The following is a 21,172-nucleotide window of genomic DNA, read 5'->3' on the forward strand; positions in this document are numbered from 1 at the left end:
TTGACTACCGTGAGTTATTCCAAGAATGTATAAGTTGAGAGTAGATACACTCTGTGCCATCACACGTCTGTGTTAAGCTGTTTTTCAGTCTTTGAACTGTCAATAAATCCTGCTGTGTTGTCCTGCACTGAGTCTAAAGAAGGTCTCTGCTTGAAGAAGCCAGTCTGTCTGTAATGGACGTCTTCATTTTCTGCTGATTTTCTGCTTCTTGAGGAGACAGACTCAGTGAAATCAAACATACCAAAGTTGAATTGTGATGTCGAGCTGGAGGAAAACTCTCATGCACTTCATTTTGATACTAATCTGTAAAGCATTTTAATTTACAACCAGGGCATGAAGAGTTGGCTCTGTCTTCAGGTTCTTTTAGCTTTGTTTCTAAAAGAAATTTACATAAAATAGTCTGTATCTTTAAAAACTGCTGGAGCAGGTCAGATCACCTGAAACAAAGAGAACGATCCGTAAAGTTGTATGATTTCAGAGCAAAATGAAATCATCTTTAGCACAGTTACAATAAACCATGCTGACTAGTTGTTTTCATGGTAGGTAGAGTGACCTTTACATATCAACTGACTATCACGCTGCATAAACAGGTTAGTTTTGTCCTTTATTGTGATATGTGATAAATGAGGAAGTCAGCGATTCTTGTTTCTTAGAAGTCTAAAATGATGTGCACACCCTCAAAAAAAGAAAAAGAAGAAATTCTAACTTCATTCATCCAAAGCCTGCAAGTTTAATCTTACAGAATAAGTTTAATTTCTCCCAGTCTGAATACCACATTGTACTCTAATAGCAGCTGTCATTGATGAGCTCTACTAACACATGGTGAGAGAATTAATGATAAAAAATGCTTTTCTGCTAAAAACCATCATCTTTCTCTTATCTTCAAAACAATACAAAGTGTCATTAAATGAGATCTGTGTCTATCAGATATGTGTCTCGTAGACAAACCAGTGAAGTGATGTAAATTATATAATCTACTCATGTTTGATATATTGATAGAAAAAGACAACAAGCATTGTATTGGGGAGAGATGAACTATATGTGGTTAAACTCATAGTTCACATGTGAAAAAGTGACCAAATGTCATAAACTGCTGTGAATAGTGCCTCTGTGCTTTATTTCAGTCCCTCCATGATGGCTCCTCTTCTTTCTCAGATTTCTGCGGCCTGAGGTATTCATTAAGCACATTATCAGTTGTGTCATCTTCCTCATGCTTGTTGTTTCATCCTGTACAGGTGGTTCTGACACTGGCTAGTCCTCGACATCCTTTCTTCCACCTAGCATACAGTGTTATGGTACTGGACTTGGGTTTAAATCCTCCATTCAACTTCCTTGTCTCAATGTCAGTGGCATCTCCTCCTTTGACCAACATATTATTCCAGCAGGGCATAGGTGTTAATGGCTGAGATCTTGCTCTTGGTAATCAACACCTACACTCCTTCCTATTCAGCTGACTCCTCAGGACTTGCCTGATCCTCCGCAGGTATTTGGTGGTTTCAGCTTTCCTAGCGCCATTTTGTCTGGAGTGTTGTATTCTTGGAGTACTATCCCCTCTTTTTAGTTTGTTACCATACAACTACACTTCTCCAGTCCGAGTGTTATTTGGATGTCATTGCTGTAGATCCCAGTTGTTAACATCCGTGAATCGATGTTTTGTTCACTCCCCCAGACTAGACCCCCCAATGCTATACATATATATTACTAGCTGTTTAAGGCCAGCAGCAGCTTCTAGTCCAGGTTATTCTTTCTCAGGACATGGAGGAAGTGCAGCCACTGCTGGGCCTTGTTTATCAAGGCGTGTTGTGGGTCAGGTGAGGTCAGTGGAAATGTGGGTGCCCAGAAACCTAAAGGTGGAGACAGATTCCACCCATTCTTCATTTATAATGAGAGGGGAGTGGACCTATTTGCGCCTCCTAAAGCCGATTATGAAGAAGACATAAACATGGATGAACAATTTAAACTGTTGACCAGCAAGCACCAATAACCTTCCAACACACGCTCTGATCGAGTCAAATAGAAGTGGCGCTGGAGCAGTGAGATTAAAGAATCACTAACACATGCACATGTCTTGTGGATTGAATAAAATACATTCTGGCTGCCAAGGGGAGGTAGATGAGGTGCAAAGAAAGTTGCATTGAATTTAGTTATTTATGTTACCTCGAGTGTTGAGAAACGTATGAAATGCATGAATTTAAATTTTGAGTGAAAATAACCTGAACTGACTAGAAAAGAAACAATAACACAGTTTTAGATTTGCATAACTCATAAAACAAGTAAAAGTACAAATGTGTACTTAATAAATTTACACAACTTTTTTGTAGTAATATTAATTGTATGTTAAAGGAAATAGAGATAGAGGATGTAAAATAGAGGATGCAAAGTCAGTCATCACTAAGGGAGTCTATTGTACATGAAGTCCAGGTGCTGGTTTTCCTTTGTGCCTGTCTGATGCCACAAAGTCAGAACATCCTTCATGAATATGGCATGGATCTCCAGCTTTGGCGGGAGAGCCCTTTTAATTCTGATTTTAAAAGCTGTAGGCTGCAGCCATCGCTCTAACACTGTGTAAAAATATAACAGGGCTCAGTGCTGGTTCTATTAATATATTCTTCATATATCCATGCTTGGCAGAGTGTAAATACTGAGGCTGAAAGGCCTTTGTACAAGTGCACGTACACTTCTTAGAAGTGCAAAGCTATCAGCACAAACAGCGGTGTAGAAAAAACCAGGCAGCAAGCCCGTGTCTGCCTAACCAATCAGAGAGCTCCTTATGTTGCACTACTTGGTTAATTTATATTTCTTCAGAAATTTGGAAATGAGATGGCTAATTCAATAGTTAATCTGTTATATAATTTTATAGTTAATCTGATAGTTAATTAGTTAGCTAATAGGAATGCAGTGAGGAAATGGATTTTTAAATGAGTACAATCATCATTCTAAATGTCAGAAATAAATCCTTGATTTTTGAATCAAATTTCTTATTTCTCTTTTTTAAAATTGCAACAAAAAGATTTAGAAAATCTGTTTTTTTTATTTGGATTTCGAAAATGGTTTTTGAAATGATTGTTGAAAAATTTAAATGAGAGTTTAATTCTTTTTTGTGAAATCTATTCATGATTATTTATTCATAGATTACGAATTCATTTTGAAATTGATTTATAATTATTCATTTTTTCATTTAATTGTGTTTAATTAGAGAGTTCATTGTGACAGTGAAACAAATGTTTGCTGTGTTTGATAATAAGAACCCTTATCAGCACTAAAGAAGCATTGAACTCTTGCCTTTGTTCAGGATAAACCGAGCAGATGGTGTCTTGAAGAATGGCTAAAGCGACCTGTAACTTGCCAACAGACAGGCGAGGACTGGATGACTTGAGAACAGTTACTAAACTGGCATAAGAAGCAACCTTCTTAATACAATCTTCTTATGCAGGAGGTGGAAGAAGCAGTTCCCAGAGAACTGCTGGGAGGATATGGAGGCAAAGGCATAGCATGAACATAGCATGCTAGGCTGGAGGGATCGAAGATGGCATCCAAGGCATGTAGAGATGCATGACTGTCTGAAAGGACTGCACCACATCCATGCAGCTAGTAGATGGAGTAGATAGAGCTAGTAGACCCAGATAGCAAATAGGTTTGGTTCTGGTTCTTTTTCATCTGCGAGTGATTGATTTGGAAGAAGCAGAAACACCAGCAATGACATCGGCATTGACTTTTAAACCGTGGGAAAGTGAAAGTGATGTAATGAATAGACAAGTAGCCAAACACCTGGGAAAGCTATGAGTGAATGCAGACCTCCCTATTGAACCAATGCACATGCTTCACTACAATACCTACAATAGCATATCTGCAGATGTTGTCAACATCTGTCATGGTCTGGGTGAGTGGCTGTGTTTTTTCATAGAGCTGGAGTTTTCACCCGTGGGTGGAGCCCCTTCATTCCAATCACAGTCTGGACCTGTTTGCAATTTGGGCTACCTGCACTTAAGAGCAGCGCTCTCAGTGAGTCCTAGCCAGATCTTCTGCTAACGTGCTTTAGTGTGAGGCCTCCAAGTTTTTCTATGCATCATAGTTTTCAGCGTATGCTTACCTGGTGTTCTTCTCCCTGTGATTCTCAGGAATTCTCTGGTTCACCATTTCACTATCAGCAATACTCACCATTTTCAAACGCTGGTCTGCTAGATTACAGCCAAGCCCCTTGGATTTTCATTCACCTGCCTGACTCCTTGCCATTGCTCAACGGATTCACACGCCCTCTGGACCCTCGGCTTCTGGACACTCATCCAGACCAGTCTAACTGCCTCCCCCTCACACAAGCATCCACCTGCAAGACCTGTAAGACACTTTCAGTTTATTAACTCATCTTACCTGACCAATCACAGCCATTGCTTACAGTTATTTCTCTGTGTTCCAGTGCCACTGATCTCCCATGCCTGAGCCACAGTCCTCCCTTTGAGTTTCCTTCTTAGCTTATGCGTCCAATTCCTAGCTCATGTTCCATTGTCTATAGTTCATATTTCTCATTCATAGGTCATGTTTCTATTTCCTAGCTTTTTGTTTCATTTCATAGTTCAGACATAGTACTCAGGTTGAATCCATTCTTTTGGGTTTTGGCCACCTGGCCCTAACAAACATATTGTTTTAGCAGGCAAGTTTCAGCTGAAGTGAAGTTTGAAGCTTAAGTTTAAGAACTTATTTTATGACATTTTGTTCACTTTGTTCACATCTGAAATGATGAGTTTAGCTACATTTAGTTCATCTCACCCCCACAGAGTGCCTGTTCTCTTTTTCTATCAGTATATCAAAGATGAGTGGAGCATGTAATTTCCATTACTTCACTGGTTTGTTTAACAGACACAAATTATTTTTATTTTATGACATTTCAATGTATTTTCAATTAAATTGTTCAGATGATGATTTTTAGTAGAAAATTCATTTCTATCACTTATTCTCTCAGCATCATGTGTTATTATACCTTGTAAATGATAAACGTAATCATTGTAAATTTACAGGCTTTGAATGAGTAACAGAAAAATGAGCATGTCACTTTAGATGTTCACAATACAGTAACATCTGACTTCCTCTTTTGCACGATATAAGCAGGAAGGACAAAACTGACTTCATTATGCAGTGTGATAGTCAGTTGATGCATGTGACACTCTTTCTATCATGAAACTTATTAGTGTGGTTTATTGTAAGTGTGTTAAAGAAATTCATTTTGCTCTGAAATCATAGAACTTAATGTTCAGCTTCTTTGGTATTGAAATGTTTTGATTTCTCAGCTGTATTTAGCCATTTCTCTCATACTCCACTGACAGATATGTTCAAGAATTTCATTGACTGGTGTTTGAGTTTTACTCACAAAAACTCCAACACTGTGTTATTATAGTTTTTATTTTTCACTTTGTACTCCCAGAAATGAATAATCACTTCTATTAGATATGATTCAACTCTGGTTCTGGTTGCACAAGCGAAATTTTATTGTGAATTAAAGACAATCAAAACATTGTACTAATCAACAAATGATGAATTAGCTAGTATTTTGTATATTTGCCAATCCAGGGAGTCAGTTTCTGTCTGACAGTAGGCACATTACTGATCGTTCTCTTTGGCTACATTCACACTGCAGGCGAAAGCGCAACAAATCTGACTTTTTTGACCCTATGTGACCCATATCCGATCATGGTATGACAGCTTAAAAGCACAAAACCGATATTTTCAAATCAGATCTGGGTCACTTTCGTATGTGGTACTGAATCCGATACATATCTGATGTTTTAGAAAGCGACTGCTGTTTGAACGGTCATGTCGCATTAAATCCGTCTTTTACGTCACTGACACAAGACAGACGCCAATTATCAGCGCCGGAGAAGACATCGTGAACGCTTCCTGGCCATCCAGTGTAGATGTTAGTGAAACTGTTGGGAAGACAACGAAGAAACGTGAACATTTTATTTGTACTGTATAATCTGCAGATTCTGACAGAAATCTGCAACTATCCTTTGAAGCACCGCTCCTCTAAAACAGCAATAAGGATAATTATTAGGCCATATGTAAATAACAAAATAACTTTATAACTTAGAGCAAAATTGGGAAACGTAAAGTCCGAAACAAGTCTTTATATTAAGGGCCATTGTTGCCCTATCATATATGTATGTGCTCTTAATCTGAAAGGTATAAATACGGAAGTGTGTGTTCAATAAATGATGGCGCAGAAGAAGGCGTGTGCCTCTGATGTAAAACTCTAACAACGTGTATGTGGTTTATTCCTCCATGAGAAGTGCGAGTTACCACGGTATTTCTGCCCTAGAGAATGGAACCTGCAACAGCCATCAGTCAAACAATACTGTTTGGTCTGGGTCTAAACAGAGCGCGTAGTGTGTGACGTCTTCTTTTGCGCATGCGGGCCACTTTAAGGGCTGTGAACGGTTCACACTAGAGCGCGTTTGCTGTGACATTTTATTTGTAGTGTGAACAAGCAGACAAAAACATTGGATTTGATCAAAAAATCGGAATTGAGCATTAAGACCTGCAGTGTGAACGTAGCCTTTGTTTCAGGTGAGCTGACCTTCTCCAGAGTCTTTAAAGATACAGACTATTTTAACAATCTAAATTTCTTTTAGAAACAAAGCTAAAAAAAAAAAAAAACCTGAAGACAGAGCCAACTCTTCATGTGCTGGTTGAAAATCAGCAGAAAATGAAGACGTCCAGTACAGAGAGACTGGCTTCTTCAAGCAGAGACTTTAGACTCAGTGCAAGACAGGTGATGGCACAGAGTGTATACATTCTTGGAATGACTCACGGCAGTCAAAAGTCTTTGAGGGTGAGGAAGTAATTTCAGACTTAAGCTGCTGTCATGTCTGACTTCCTCTGTCACAGGATTTTGCAGGAAGCCAAAAACTGACGATTTTTGCACTGCTGTATTTCAGGGGCATCGTGTGACACCTCTAGCAGCTTTGCAACCAGACAAAACTGACTTATTGAACTGCATGTTTTTTTTTTTTGTACTTCCTTTTTTATCTAATGACAACTAGGCTGAATGTTTCACTGTACTGGCTGCTAATAAACATCTTCATTTCACTGTGAGATCTTCACTTGGGTGCATTTGGTAAGGAAACATTTTACTGCTGCTTGTCACAAAAACTTTTGTTTATTCTTCTTTTACTGAGAGATGCATACATATTTTATTTATTGATGCTTCAGTTTTCCAGGAACTTTTATTGTTTTCTTATTTCAAGCGGTTTCAAATCACACAGCTCTGTAGATTTTCTTCATCTTTGGTAATAAAAGAATGGAAAATCTGCTGATGAAAGTTTTTATTGTGAACTGGTTTTGAAACACACCAGTACAGTATAAAAGCTCCATGTGTGAAATCATTTAAATAAAAAAATCATTTTTGTTCACAAATGCAGGGAATGAGTTTCTGAACATGGTGACAGTCGGGATGTTACTGATGGTCGTCTTTTTTTCAGGTGAGCTGCTTATTCGGTCATTCTAAGACATTTTTGAATCATTTATAATATTATTTGTTTCTTCAAGCAAAGTGAACACAGAGAGACTTTTTCTGTTTATGTATTGAAAAGTTTTATGTAGAAACGAGAAGGAAAATGTCAGTTTGTTTCTACATAAAACATACAGACACAGAAACATAATGATAATAATACTTTGATCAAAGTTTGTTTAAAGTTTTGTTGGGAGCAAAATTCTTTTTATTATTTTTTTTTACTTTATTTAATGTGTGAATGGGTTAACCATGAAACTATCCTTACAGGTGCTTTGGCTGATTGTCCTAATAAAGACCCAGCACTCTTCATAACTGCACCTAAGAAGCTGGAAGCATTGAGTGGATCTTGTTTGCAAATCCCATGTAGCTTCAGACCCAAAGAAGAACAGAAATTTGAAGAAGAAACAAGAGACAAGAAAACAAGAAAAATTTTTGGAGTGTGGATTAAAAACAATTCTGATATTACCAAAAACAAAAACAATGTGATCTTCAACAGTAATGGAGCAGTTAGTATCTATCCAATGAGTATTACTGGGAACCTGAGTCAGAGAGACTGCACCACTCTGTTTTCTAATTTAACCACAAACTACACAGACACATACTTCTTCAGAGTAGAGAGTGAACCATTCAAGGCGACAGCTGCTTGTGATTCTCTTCAAATAACAGTCAGAGGTAAAGAAATGTGAGTTTATACTTTGTAACATGTTATTTTTAATTAATGTCTTGATGCATTCTCAATCATCCAGGAAAGTAAATCTCCAAAAGTTGAATCTGTTCATCTGGACGTAGCGTTTTGTGGGAGAAACGTTTCGTCACTCATCCAAGTGACTTCTTCAGTCTCAGCTGACTGCAGGTTTCCCCAAACCTTATAAACAGTACATTTGCATAATGACTGAAACCAGCCCACAGAAGGAACAATGGGCTGTGAGGTCAGTTCCTTAATCATAATCATGCATCTTTAGGCACCTAAAGAAAGCTCCAGCCGATCCAGGAGAGAAGGACAACCGCTGCCCAGGCAAAAACCTGTAGTGATCCCATATGTGTCAGGAGTATCGGAACAGTTGAGACGCATTTTTTCTAAACACCGGGTCTCTGTGGCTTTTAAACCCCAAAATACGCTGCGCCAAAAAAACCTGGTCCACCCCAAGGATCGGGTCCCCCGACACAAATAGAGTAACATAGTGTACGCTGTTAAGTGCCAGGAGGATTGCCAGGATTTATACATCGGGGAAACCAAACAACCTCTGGCGAAGCGGATGGCACAACACAGAAGAGCTACCTCATCAGGGCAGGACTCTGCAGTTTATTTACACCTACAGGCCAGTGGACACTCTTTCAACGATGAGGATGTACACATCCTGGACAGGGAGGAACGCTGGTTTGAGCACGGAGTCAAGGAGGCCATTTACGTGAAAAGGAAAGACCCATCTCTGAATCGAGGAGGGGCCTAAGGGAACATCTTTCGCCATCTTACAATGCTGTGATTGCAGCCATTCCCCAACTCTCTGTGAATGGTACTCATGGCCATTGATCAGTGTTCTTTGATCAGTGGGTTTTGGTCAGTGATTGTTGATCAATGGTCATGGGAATTTGCATAATTATGATTAAGGAACTGACCTCACAGCCCATTGTTCCTTCTGTGGGCTGGTTTCAGTCATTATGCAAATGTACTGTTTATAAGGTTTGGGGAAACCTGCAGTCAGCTGAGACTGAAGAAATCACTTGGATGAGTGACGAAACTTTTCTCCCACAAAACGCTACGTCCAGATGAACAGATTCAACTTTTGGTAATTTTAATTAAATTAACTGCTGAGGAAATGTTAGATGAAAGTCATAATGATCATCATAACTAACATCCTGACACTAAAAGGATGTATATATTTCCTTCTTTTAATTTCTGTGCTGCTTTGTTCAGGACTTAATTACATTTCTGAACTTTTATGTGAATTCAGGAGGATAGGATCACGTGATTATTTTGAAAGATTTTGTGCTCTTCATTTTTAATATGTTTGTGATGTGAAACCACAGATTCTCCTTGGAGGCCCAATATTACAATCCCAGGTGATCTGAAGGAGAAGGAGTCTGTCACTATAACCTGCTCAGCTCTCACTCCCTGTCCACACTCCCCTCCTCAACTCACCTGGAATCTCACACAAGACTCTCACAACAAAACAGAGCAAAACACAGATGGAAACTTTACAACTAAAATCCAGCAGACCATCACTCTGTCAGACACACATGATGGAAAGAAGATCAGCTGCTCTGCCAGATATCCTGTGAACCAAGGAAAAGACACCAAGACAGCAGAGACAGAAGAGACTCTCAGTGTTTCATGTAAGACAATCAGAGTTTGTTGTTGAACCTGTCAGCATATCATGATTCATGGGACTTAATCTTTTTTTCTCCAGACGCTCCCAAAGACACCTCAGCATCCATCAGTCCATCAGGTTTGGTGTCAGCAGGCAGCTGGGTGAACCTGACCTGCTCCAGCAGAGCCAAACCTCCAGTCAGCAACTTCACCTGGTTCAAGAAGAGCAGAGATGGAGCTGTGAAAGTATCTGAAAGAGAGATTTACAGCTTCAATGTAACAGATGGAGGAGTTTATTACTGTGTGGCCACTAATGATCTGGGTAATCAGACATCAGCAGAGAGTCATGTGGCTGTTGGAGGTAAAGTAAAGAGAAATATAAAACTTGGTCATCAGGACTTTATTAAAGTCTTTGGAATCTGCATAAAGGACAAGTCCAGAAATTTAGGAAAGCATCATGTGTAAATATCTGCTTTTACTTTTATTTTTTAAGTGCATCTTATTTTGCTGTTTGTTTTTATACCTGTACATGTAAGTATATATCCAACTTAGACCCATCTCACACAAATGAAAGGTTCAGTCACTTATAAGGTTTGGATTTGGTTCTTTCTTTTGTTTCTCTCTATAGGAATGATCAAACCTGTATTATGGGGGACTGCTATTGGAGCGATCATTGGGATCATCATTCTCATCTGTATGGTTTTCATCCTTTGGTAAAACTCCCAGATACATGTTTCGGTGTTTTAAATCCATAGTAGCTTTTATTTAACTGGAAAATAAAACCAAAAGAAAGATGCAAGATACCGGTGTGTATGCCCCACAGGGTTGATGTCAGGAATTCTGGAGTAAGTTAGATGAAGTGTCTCCAGGGTGGTGATTTAAAAGACTTCAATGTAGGTGATGGAAACAAAGGTGATCGGTAGGTTCTGGGTAGGTGTGGTGTTAAGAGATGCAGAAGGATAGATGGTAATGGATTTTGTGAGAGAATGTAAATGACTGTGTAAATGACATTGTACTTTAAGGAGAGAGGGACATAGGGTGACATATAAGAGTTTAATACATCTTGTGGCAAAAGTGCACTCTGAAAGAGACAGGAGACTCTCCAGCTCCACTTTGAAAAGTGAAGTGAATAAAGGCAGATTAAATGTTGGTGGATGTTGAAGATGAAACAATGTTGCACAGATTTCATGGAGGAGTTGAGTCTCCAGGTGGCAGACAGGAGTAACCAGATGGCTGGGAAAGTACAGCCGAAGTAGTGAGGTAATCTGCCAAGAAAGTGTATCCTCTGGACAGAAGAAAGCAGGGAATGAAACTCGGTGTGGAATGAGGAAGCACAGGAAAGTATTCAAAGGAAGAGGTTAGTAATGAAAAGGTTGGATCAGGGATATTGAGAACTGTCTACATCTAAGACTAATATGTAATTATTATTCAACAACTTTCAGACATTTTTGAAGACATTTGTTCAAAACTGTATTGCAATACATAATAATACTAATATTACTTCTTCACGTACTACTGATGCCAGTAATAATATTATTAATAATGATTTAATTATTGTTATTAATAATATTAATATAACTGAAATTTTAAATGTAAAGAGCTCCACTGTTTTTTGTAGGTATCTGAAGTCAACACATGTAGCTTCACATCCGACACAGGTGGGTTACTGAATTTCATTGTGTAATATTTTCTGTGTCCTTTTTTCTCTTTTGACTGTTTGATGTGAGAAGACACCTGATGTTGTGACGCATAGGACTATATATTTAATATTGAATTTGTGTCTGATCTCTGGCTGCAACATTGGACTTCATAGCAGTTCTACTTTTATTGTGTTCCATAAAATATGGTTATTTTAATGGTACCAGAATTAAGTGGATAAGAGCTTTCATCCTGCTCTTAATTACATTTCAACTTTGGTCTGTTTGTTTTCACAGAGTCTGTCTCTTGAAGAAGCAGCCAGAACAGCAGAAAATGAAGACGTCCATTACAATGAGATTGAGATCTCAAAGCAGAGGCCTTCTTTAGACTCAGTGCAGGACAGCACACAGCAGCAGGATGTGGTGTATTCACAGGTCAAAGAGTGCAAGACTGAAAAAAGATTAACACAGACAAGTGATGGCGAGTGCTTCTACGCTCAAGTGCAGAAAAATTGAGAGTGTGGCTGTGTCTTTGGTTAAACAAACGTTAATACAGAGAAATATTCTCTTGTAGTTAAATACATGGAACCACATCAAGATGTTTAAGTTGATAATGTCTGATGGTTGTTAACAGCAGTGAATGGTGCTCCCACAGGAGACTAAAGCAAACAAAGGAGATATGAAAGTGACTCACATTAGCAGTTTATTTCCAGTAAAATATGTTTGTTCTGTGGAACTCATTTATCATACATACTACATTTTCAGTGCTTCCAAAATGAAGAAATTTAAAATAAAAAGCTCAGTATGCAGCTAAAAAATAAGCTCCACCTTCTGTATGTATGACCCAAAATGTTGTGTGTTGGGTGGGGAAGTAATATTGGGTTCCTTTGTGGTCACTTAGTTTCTTACATGCGTCACTCTTGTAGTGATCTGTTTCTGTCCACCACTAACTGGGAGAGAAACTACAGTCTTAAACCCTCATTTTTTTGCATTTTTCTGTGGTTGACATGAATCATTATTTAGAGATCGTAACATTTTACAATCTAATAAAAAACAACAACTTGTTTTCTGAAGACTTCTGAAATATTTTTTGTGCCATGATTCACACCTGAGTGACATGTTATACAATCAGGCTTTCATAAACTCAGATCTTAAGTAAATGAATGACTGAAGGAATGAAGATATAAATGCATCGATCTATAAATGAATTTATAAAGTTTAGCAAGTATAAACTGTTTGAAAAACTGTATGCCAGCTCTTCCTCTACAGTGGGTCTCCAATTAGAGAGACGGACACAAAATAAGAGCTCTTTATTCAACTCAAACTTTAGTAAGTAGTTATAGTTCCAAATAAAGTCAAAGGAGTCTATCTTCTTTTGTTTTAAAAAGTGTGTTTTTTCATGAAGCTTCTTGCTAGTTTGCATCCATCCTTTACTGCCACCTTGTGACAGCAGTTGTCTATTGTCTCTGAACGTAGGCTTAACTGTACTTGACTGCAGCCCATGAATCCTTGTACTGTGGTAGTGTGGTTGAGTCCATCTGTGTAAGTATTTGCCTACAGAGAAGGATTTTCAGTCTGCATGAATGTGCTCCTGTGCAGTCCTCCAAAAACCAAACAGCATGTAGCTTTTTAGCATTCATAGGTTGAATGGAGGTTTCTTGACACAAGGGCCAGAACAGACCCATCTGCCTTGTTCTGGAGTTTATCAGGAACAGGAGAAGCATTAAAAAGCATCAAATAGCTGGCTGAAGGACCAACAACAGCATAAGCAAGAGTAGGATAAATAAACTGCAATGGGGTTTGAAAACAAAATATGGGTGTGTTTAGGATGTGGCGGGGGGCAGTGCTCCAGGTACACAGGCCCTCCATAGCTCCCTTCTTCTCTGTTAGTGAACTGCTAATGGAGAAATAAACTTTTAAGATATTTTCAGGTGAAACTGTAGCTGTGTAAACTTCAAATATCTCCTCGATTTATCAAGACATCACATATTTCCAAAAGTGCTCCGACGTTTTCGGAGACGTCTGTCACCCACCAGCTCGATAGCAGACCGGGAGGTCGAGGATCACTAGAGCCCAGTTAGAACAGCGGACTCCCGGCACATCATTTTCAAACCCCCCGCGATCTTTCACTACTCAGGGTTAAACATGATTTATATAAATCACCCAGATAACTTCAATATGTTAATGTTTGGCTTATGTCTATGGTTTTTTTTGCTCCTGAGTAAATCGGTTTGGCTGAGATTAGCTGACTCAGAATTAAGTCTAACATTAATGATCAGATTATATTTTAAATATTTGTTCAGTTCTCTTCCAAACCCCAGCAGCTGTCTGTTGTAATTTTTGAGTGTCTACTAAAATAAAAATAAAAGCGTTCTAAGATCTTACCTGTTTGTTTTTATTCAGGCATACATGTACACTAGTTTTATTAATAGAGAGATTTTGCTACTGGAGTTAAACATGATATATAAATCACTTAGATAACTTCTAAATCTTAATGTTTGGTTTGTTTCAGTGTTTTATTTGTTTCTGAGTAAATAGGTTTGGCTGAGATTAAAGTTAAGCTTCATAACATATTAATAACAGTTAAATTAAGCGGGGATGGCAGTAAAGACTCCAGACCTGTGACATCATCAAGTACACTGGTGTTCCAATTGTACAAATCGCGAGTCCGTACTCGCGTTCTTGGCAAGTCCGGAGTCACGTACTTGAGAATTGAGAAAGGGCACCTGTTTCCTCGTTCCCATTATGCTCTCTGTGTGTCATTTCCTATTAGTGGTTAGCTTTAGCATTAGCATTAGCCCAAGGGTAAGTAAACTATAATAATAATAAACTATTTTAGAAATATTTTTAACCAAAATTTAATAAACTTTAAAACTTTCAAAGAATGTGGAGATTTAAATTTCCCATTTTTTACTGTACAGTACAAAAGTGTGTGTGTGTGTTCTAGTTACATAATCTATTAATCTTTGTACATAATGACATTCATTTTAATTAGTTTTAATTCCCTTGACAAACTCCTTTGTACTTGATTAATAAATCATTTTATATAGTTTTTTTCCACACAATTTTGTCATTATGTGTTTTGAAAAGGTTTTTTTTTTTTTTGTTTTGTTTTTTTACAAATTTAAATAAATCAGACTAGTAGAGGTACTAGTGTTAAAAAATACTCCAGTAAAAGTTGAAGTACTGATTGAAGTTCTTTACTCAAGTAAGAGTGAAAAAGTACAGTACAAGTTTTCTAGACTGTCTTATTGTACAAGCTGTGATCAGCTGAACTGCTGCTTTTGTGGATGTGCATAGTTGTTCTGGCTGATTTCCATCCTCTACACTGACAGTGTACTTTTTATGCTTACTCTATAGTATACACTGCACAACCATCATCTGCTTAATTTCAGATTTATCTCTACTACCCTTTATGTAACTTAACTCTGACCATGAGCACCATAGTCATTGTGCACTAGTCACATACACAAAACTGGAAGATCCAATTTTGTCCAAGTTTGAACCATCTAGCTGTTAATTTGAGGTGAGTTTGGCAGTTTTGTCCCTGGAATTAACCAGTTTATCTTAGGTTGTGGCTCGGTTTGAAGTGCACTTGGATGCCGCGCTTGGAGAAAATTCTCCTGGGTCCCTCTGATAAACCTGCTACATAAGACATACATATAAAAATGTTCCGTTTGTCCTTCTGATTCCCACTAGTTGGTGTCTGACTTTCTTTCCTGTGCATCTTTGCTGATTTGATGAAAGCACAGTTGTAATAACCACATGTTTTGGGGGTTTTCTTTAAATGAGTGTTATTTTTCTTTCCCTTCTGGCTTAGGGGGAATAAAGTTCGCGAGGGTCATTTAAGATCCACAAACTAAGCAACATAGTGTATGCGGTACAGTGCAACGAGGAGTGCTCTGACCTCTACATTGGAGAAACCAAACAGCCACTCCATAAACACATGACACAACATAGAGGAGCTACTCAGGTCCACCTCAACAGGACAAGACTCAACTGTACATCTGCATCTAAAGGATAAAGGTGCAAATGTTCCCATTTTGGACCAGAATACAAATGGTTTGAAAGAGGACCGATAGAGGCCATCTATGTCCACTGTAAATGATCATTATTGAACAGAGGTGGTGGCTTACAACACCAGCTGTCACTTGATCCCTTCCCAGGTATCTCACCTCTACTCACATTTTGCGTCACATGATAGGGTAAGACAAGGTTTCACAATGGTTTCACTGAAAACCTCTGGTTTGGTGGTAATGACCCAAACCTTTTTTCTCACCTTGCCTCATGTGATGAGGCATATAATTAATACTCGTACAAGGATCCTCTTCAGGTACAACCCTCACTAGGGTTTAAATAACTGGGACCTTCAACCATGTGGTTTTAGAACTGAAGAAGCATCTCAGCTGAAGATGCTTCTTCAAAGACATTGCATCTCTAATCTAGATTAGAGATGCAATGTCTTCAAGAGACGAAGAATTCTTGTCGCTTGCTTTCCAAGTGACTTAGACTTCCATGAAATAAAAGACTGAGAACCTACACAGATATCTCAATTGCTATTTCCATGTCTCATTTAATACAGCATGGTATTCACTTTCAAGCATTTGTAATTGGATGGGCAAAATTCCACAAAGGGGGCAGCAGGTTATTTAATACAGTATTAGTGATGTGAATAGAGGGCAGCATGGTGCCACAGTTGTTCCTCCCGAATCCCAAACACATGCAGGTAGTGAGGTAACTGCTGATTCTAAATTGCCTATAGGTCTGAATGTGAGTGTGAATGGTTGTCTGTCGCTCTGTGTTAGCGCTGCATCAGATTGGCGACATGTCCAGGGTGTACTCTGGAATTAATTTAGTGACATTTTAAGATGGAGTTTGTCCTGCAGAAACTTTAGTTGATGTGTTGTGATGTGACTCTGCTCATCTGACAGCTTTCTGTCTCTGGATTGTTGGAGCGTCTTGATCTGAACCAGCTGAAGGAAAAACAAAAAAAAAATCAATGAAAAAGAATGAAACCAGTTATTCTGTACTTTCAATTGAGTGTATCACAGAAACATTTATCTCACCACTCAAATACGATCAGTGTGCTCATAAGCATTATGATTCCCACAATCTTCACTATAGTGTAGACACCAACCAGTATGCCAGCTAAAATCAAACCAGATTTTAGAGTGTTAAATGTATGTATGAAGTGACACAATAAAAATAACTAACTTACTTTACCTTCATTGTAAGTAACAGTCACATGACTCTCTGCTGATGTCTGATTACCCAGATCATTAGTGGCCACACAGTAATAAACTCCTCCATCTGTTACATTGAAGCTGTAAATCTCTCCTTCAGATACTTTCACAGCTCCATCTCTGCTCTTCTTGAACCAGGTGAAGCTGCTGACTGGAGGTTTGGCTCTGCTGGAGCAGGTCAGGTTCACCCAGCTGCCTGCTGACACCAAACCTGATGGACTGATGGATGCTGAGGTGTCTTTAGGAGCATCTGAGAAAAAGATACAAGTTAGATAACTATTTTTCACTATAGTATTCAGTTGGCTCTCGTTCATTGTTATGGTATGATTTCTCTGCACCTCATAGTGACAGTACACTTTTTATGATTTCTTTATAGTATACACTATATAACGATCATCAACTTAACTTCAAATTTATTTCTACAACCCTTTATGTTGCTTAACTCTGACCATGAGAACCATAGTCATTGTGCACTAGTCACTTTAAATCCAACACAGAGGTACTTTCACCCTACTGCACATGGAATTGAAAACTTGCAGCAGAGTTAGAATTGTTTTAACTCTGCTGCCACAGGGACAGATGCAGAAAATCTTTACCAGCAGCAGCGCTAATTTTAAGCTCCTTAATGTATCACATTTAAATTTGTATTTATAGAATTAGTTTCACATTTTGATGTGATTTTGTTCTGCTGTAACACAATCATTTCAGGATAAATTAAGTATTTCTTTTTTCTTCTTTTTTAAAATTTCATGGACGACGGGGCTGTCCTTATAAAAACTACTTAAAAATTATATCCCACGAATCATGATGAGCTGAAAGGTTCAAACAACAAACTCTGATTGTCTTACATGAAACACTGAGAGTCTCTTCTGTCTCTGCTGTCTTGGTGTCTTTTCCTTGGTTCACAGGATATCTGGCAGAGCAGCTGATCTTCTTTCCATCATGTGTGTCTGACAGAGTGATGGTCTGCTGGATTTTAGTTGTAAAGCTTCCATCTGTGTTTTCCTCTATTTTGTTGTTAGAGTCTTGTGTGAGATTCCAGGTGAGTTGAGGAGGGGAGTGTGGACAGGGAGTGAGAGCTGAGCAGGTTATAGTGACAGACTCCTTCTCCTTCAGATCACCTGGGATTGTAATATTGGGCCTCCAAGGAGAATCTGTGGTTTCACATCACAAACACAGTTTAAAAAAAGAGTTTAATTGGTGTGCATTCGCAGGTTTACTGATATGAACTAAATAGCAGTTTAATAAACCCATTTATAAAGCAGTTGAGACTTAGTATGTAATCCATTGAATGCACCTATGTACAACTCAATGAAACATTATAACGAATCAAAAATGGTACAAGAACAACACATTTAAGGATAAAAAGTGAGACATTGGATTGGTTTTGAATAACATAGACATTATTAAACAATCTATTTAAAACAAAGTTGGGGCAGGGGTGACAAAATACTAGAAATATTGTGTAATGTCATAAATTATTTTTTTTTTTTGGCTTTCAGAACTAAACACGTGAGGGATTTATCACTCTCAAAGAGTGCTGAGGTAAATAGTTAAACAATGTTAAAAAAAAATAGTTGTCAACAGAAAACATGCAAAGATTGAAGATTGTGTATAGGGATTTCTATAAATTCTATAAGTGACAACGAGTGGTCAAAACAAGACACTACTGCTTTCTCTAGGTTTGTATGTAAAATCTCCCAAACAAATAACAACTGAAAATAAAATAAATGATAATAACAAAAGGTCAATCAAATGGACCAATACGGCAACACTGTGATGATCCAGTTGGTAAATTAAATCCTTTGGGCATCTTTCTTGGCCTTCAGACAATAATTCTGATGGCTAAAGAACCAAACAGGTTCTTTATTCATAGGGAAAGAGCCTGTGTGCTAAATCATTTTTAAGGTCAGGTTCTGGCCTTAAAAATTATTTAGTATATTATGCAACAATGAAAATTATGTTTGTCTCAGACTCAGAACAATTTGATGTTCTTTCTTTCTTTCTTTTTTACTTATAAAATAATCGAATTTCCCAGTTTTAACCCTTGATGTGTTGTTTGTACATGGTTTGTAAATCCCTGTATTTGGTTTCTGGGCTTTAAAAAAAAAATCTTTCTGAAAATTTCACACAATTTTTTTTAATGAAATAAATCAGAAGTCATTGTGACTTTAGTGTTACTGTAACTTTCAGAATGAAGACATATATTTTTATGTTATAAATGAATTCAAAATTTCTTTACCTCTGACTGTTATTTGAAGAGAATCACAATGAGCTGTCGACTTGAATGTTTCACTCTCTACTCTGAAGAAGTATTTGTCTGTGTATGTGGTGGTTAAATTAGAAAACAGAGTGGTGCAGTCTTTCTGACTCAGGTTCCCAGTAATACTCATTGGATAGATGCTAACTGCTCCATTACTGTTGAAGATCACATTGTTTCTGGTAACTTTATGATAACTTTTAATCCACACTCCAAAGGTTTTTCTTGTGCTGCTAAATTTCTGTCCTTCTTTGGTTCTGAAGCTACATGAAATATGCAAACAAGATCCACTGAGTGCTTCCATCTGCTTTGGAGCCGTTATGAAGACGTCTGCTCCATCATGACAATCAGGCAAAGCACCTGTAAGTACAGTGTCATGGTTACCAAAATGCTGTTCTTTTCATGTTTGCAGTTCAATGTTTATATGTAAGTGTTACAATTTTTAATCAGGACATGAACAGTTGACTCTGTCTTCAAAGGTCTTCCATTTTGTTTCAAAATGAGGTTAAATTAAAAAATTATTTCAGCGTCTTTGAATAACTGAACAATCAGCTCACCCGAAAGAAAGAGACCAATCAGTAACACACCGACAGTCAAAATGTTCACAGACAGAAACTCCTTCCCTGTGTTTACAAATAAAAAAAGCAATGGCAAGAATTAGATGAACAGATAAAAATGGAATAAAATCATTGTTTTGAATCATTTCACATGTGGAGCTTTTACACAATGTTGTCTTTTCAATACAAACTCACTCTGTCCAATCACATTTTTCATCTGTATCAGTGGTTTGTGTCATTTTTGTAATTTTTAAGTACACCTGTGGAACTATGCGAAAATAACTGAAAAGCAAAAAAACAACATATCTCAGAGTTCATGTCAAACTAAAACACTAAATAAATTATTTGATGTATCATTTAGTTGCGGTGAAAAAAACAAAACAAAATTCTGTTCAAAGCAGTAAAATGTCCCTTACATAAGTGTGGAGTGTTAGTGAAAGATTTGTCACTGTGACCCAGAGTGTTTTAATTTTGGGAATGTTTAGGAGTTTTCTGCTTTGTTATCCTTGTATTATAGTTCCATATTTTGTATTTGTTGTCAGTCAGCATTTGTTATTATGTTGGTTAGTTTAGTCTTCGCCGTCCTGTGTTTCTATGTGAAGTCAGTCTTGTCTCTGTGTGTCTGTCTGGTTCCTCTGTTCTCTCTTGGTCCCTCACTCTCTTCCTCGTCTTGTCTCTGTCTCCTCCCTCTGTTCCCTGTATTTTGCCAGTTTGGATGTGTTTCCCATGTTTTCCTGTGACTGGTCTCTCTCTGTTTCTGGTTTTATTGTGATAGTCTCTTGTCCTGTGTGGATTATCTTTGTTTTTGCCTGCCCTGTTTCATTAGTCAGACTCATTCCAGCTGTGTTTCCACCTGTTGTATTTCCTAGTTTCTACATGTTCTAATCGAACATCCAGCAATAAAGTTTTTGAGTTCAGCTCTGCTTTGTGTTCTGCATTTTTGGTCCTATCCTGCCTGCTTCCCACAGCATTACACAACAGATTTATACTATTTTTACAGTAAACCATGCACCATTGTTGTTAGGAGGAAGTTTAAAAACAGAACATGCTGATTAAGAAAAAGTGTTAGCATGTTCACATGCAGGCACAAGCTTATTCCCTTTGTAGCGAGCAAAAAAACTAGCTGTTTTAATGAAATAAAAGGCAATAAACAACCGATTCTGTCGATTTATACACATTTACAATAAAATGTTCTTTGTGTAGATTCTTGTAACAGAGATTTTTAATATGGAGAGTTATTTTATTTCCTGGTTAAATAAAGCTTTAAATAAAAATGTAATTAAATAAATAAAGAAGAATAACAAAATAAGTTTTAGTTTAAAACTTAAGAATAAAAAGCTGTAAAATGTTTGCTTACCCCACATTAAGTCTGCTGATGGTCTTATGAGTAAACTGAAGCAGCCTGTAGCAAATTTAAGGAAGACCATGTAGAGACACCCACTGACTGCACTGCATAATGAAGTCAGTTTTGTCCTTCCTGCTTATTTCCTGTGAACAAAGTCAGATGATATCCTTGAACATATCTTTAGCTTGTATTTGTCAAAGCCTCAAAGCTTAACTGTACAGTACTGTTTTAGTCATTCTCAGTATTAATATACAACTTTTGCTAATACAAATGATGCTGACATAAGAAGCAACATACTTGTAATATACTGAAAAATAA

At 37.7% G+C, this 21,172-nt stretch overlaps 2 protein-coding genes across 7 annotated transcripts; one reads left to right on the forward strand and one right to left on the reverse strand.

Annotated features, from left to right (window-relative positions):
- Positions 1-6,226: 6,226 nt before the first annotated feature.
- LOC116333228 (myelin-associated glycoprotein-like) lies at positions 6,227-12,524 on the forward strand. Of its 6 annotated transcripts, none has more exons than XM_039617559.1 (9): positions 6,227-6,823; positions 6,930-7,108; positions 7,413-7,472; positions 7,772-8,176; positions 9,533-9,838; positions 9,913-10,173; positions 10,441-10,525; positions 11,431-11,470; positions 11,747-12,524. In XM_039617559.1, the coding sequence occupies exons 3-9, from the start codon at positions 7,430-7,432 to the stop codon at positions 11,963-11,965; spliced, it is 1,359 nt and encodes a 452-aa protein (XP_039473493.1). In that variant the 5' UTR covers positions 6,227-6,823; positions 6,930-7,108; positions 7,413-7,429; the 3' UTR covers positions 11,966-12,524. The 6 variants fall into 6 exon arrangements, 4 of the variants coding, with proteins under 4 accessions (XP_039473493.1, XP_039473494.1, XP_039473496.1 ...); XM_039617560.1 differs by having other exon boundaries at positions 7,035-7,108; XM_039617561.1 differs by having other exon boundaries at positions 6,529-6,558; positions 7,035-7,108.
- Positions 12,525-14,742: 2,218 nt separating this feature from the next.
- On the reverse strand, positions 14,743-20,927 carry LOC116333226 (sialic acid-binding Ig-like lectin 7). The gene is made up of 7 exons (XM_031756411.2): positions 20,867-20,927; positions 19,510-19,575; positions 18,935-19,312; positions 17,541-17,846; positions 16,673-16,942; positions 16,516-16,597; positions 14,743-16,422 (listed from the first exon to the last, which is right to left on the reverse strand). The coding sequence occupies exons 1-7, from the start codon at positions 20,871-20,873 to the stop codon at positions 16,341-16,343; spliced, it is 1,191 nt and encodes a 396-aa protein (XP_031612271.2). The 5' UTR covers positions 20,874-20,927; the 3' UTR covers positions 14,743-16,340.
- Between the last annotated feature and the right edge of the window lie 245 nt (positions 20,928-21,172).

The sequence above is a fragment of the Oreochromis aureus genome, linkage group 9, assembly GCF_013358895.1.
Source record: "Oreochromis aureus strain Israel breed Guangdong linkage group 9, ZZ_aureus, whole genome shotgun sequence".
In the NCBI taxonomy this organism is placed as follows: domain Eukaryota; kingdom Metazoa; phylum Chordata; class Actinopteri; order Cichliformes; family Cichlidae; genus Oreochromis; species Oreochromis aureus.

Coding starts and splice junctions, on each gene's coding strand:
- LOC116333228 (XM_039617559.1), top strand. CDS start 7,430: ATGGTGACAGTCGGGATGTTACTGATGGTCGTCTTTTTTTCAG. Junction 9,839..9,912: donor AGAGACTCTCAGTGTTTCAT/GTAAGACAATCA, acceptor TTTTTTCTCCAG/ACGCTCCCAAAGACACCTCA. Junction 11,471..11,746: donor TAGCTTCACATCCGACACAG/GTGGGTTACTGA, acceptor TTGTTTTCACAG/AGTCTGTCTCTTGAAGAAGC.
- LOC116333226 (XM_031756411.2), bottom strand. Junction 17,847..18,934: donor TCTTCAAATAACAGTCAGAG/GTAAAGAAATTT, acceptor GTGAAACCACAG/ATTCTCCTTGGAGGCCCAAT. Junction 16,423..16,515: donor ACACTGATCGTATTTGAGTG/GTGAGATAAATG, acceptor TTTTTCCTTCAG/CTGGTTCAGATCAAGACGCT.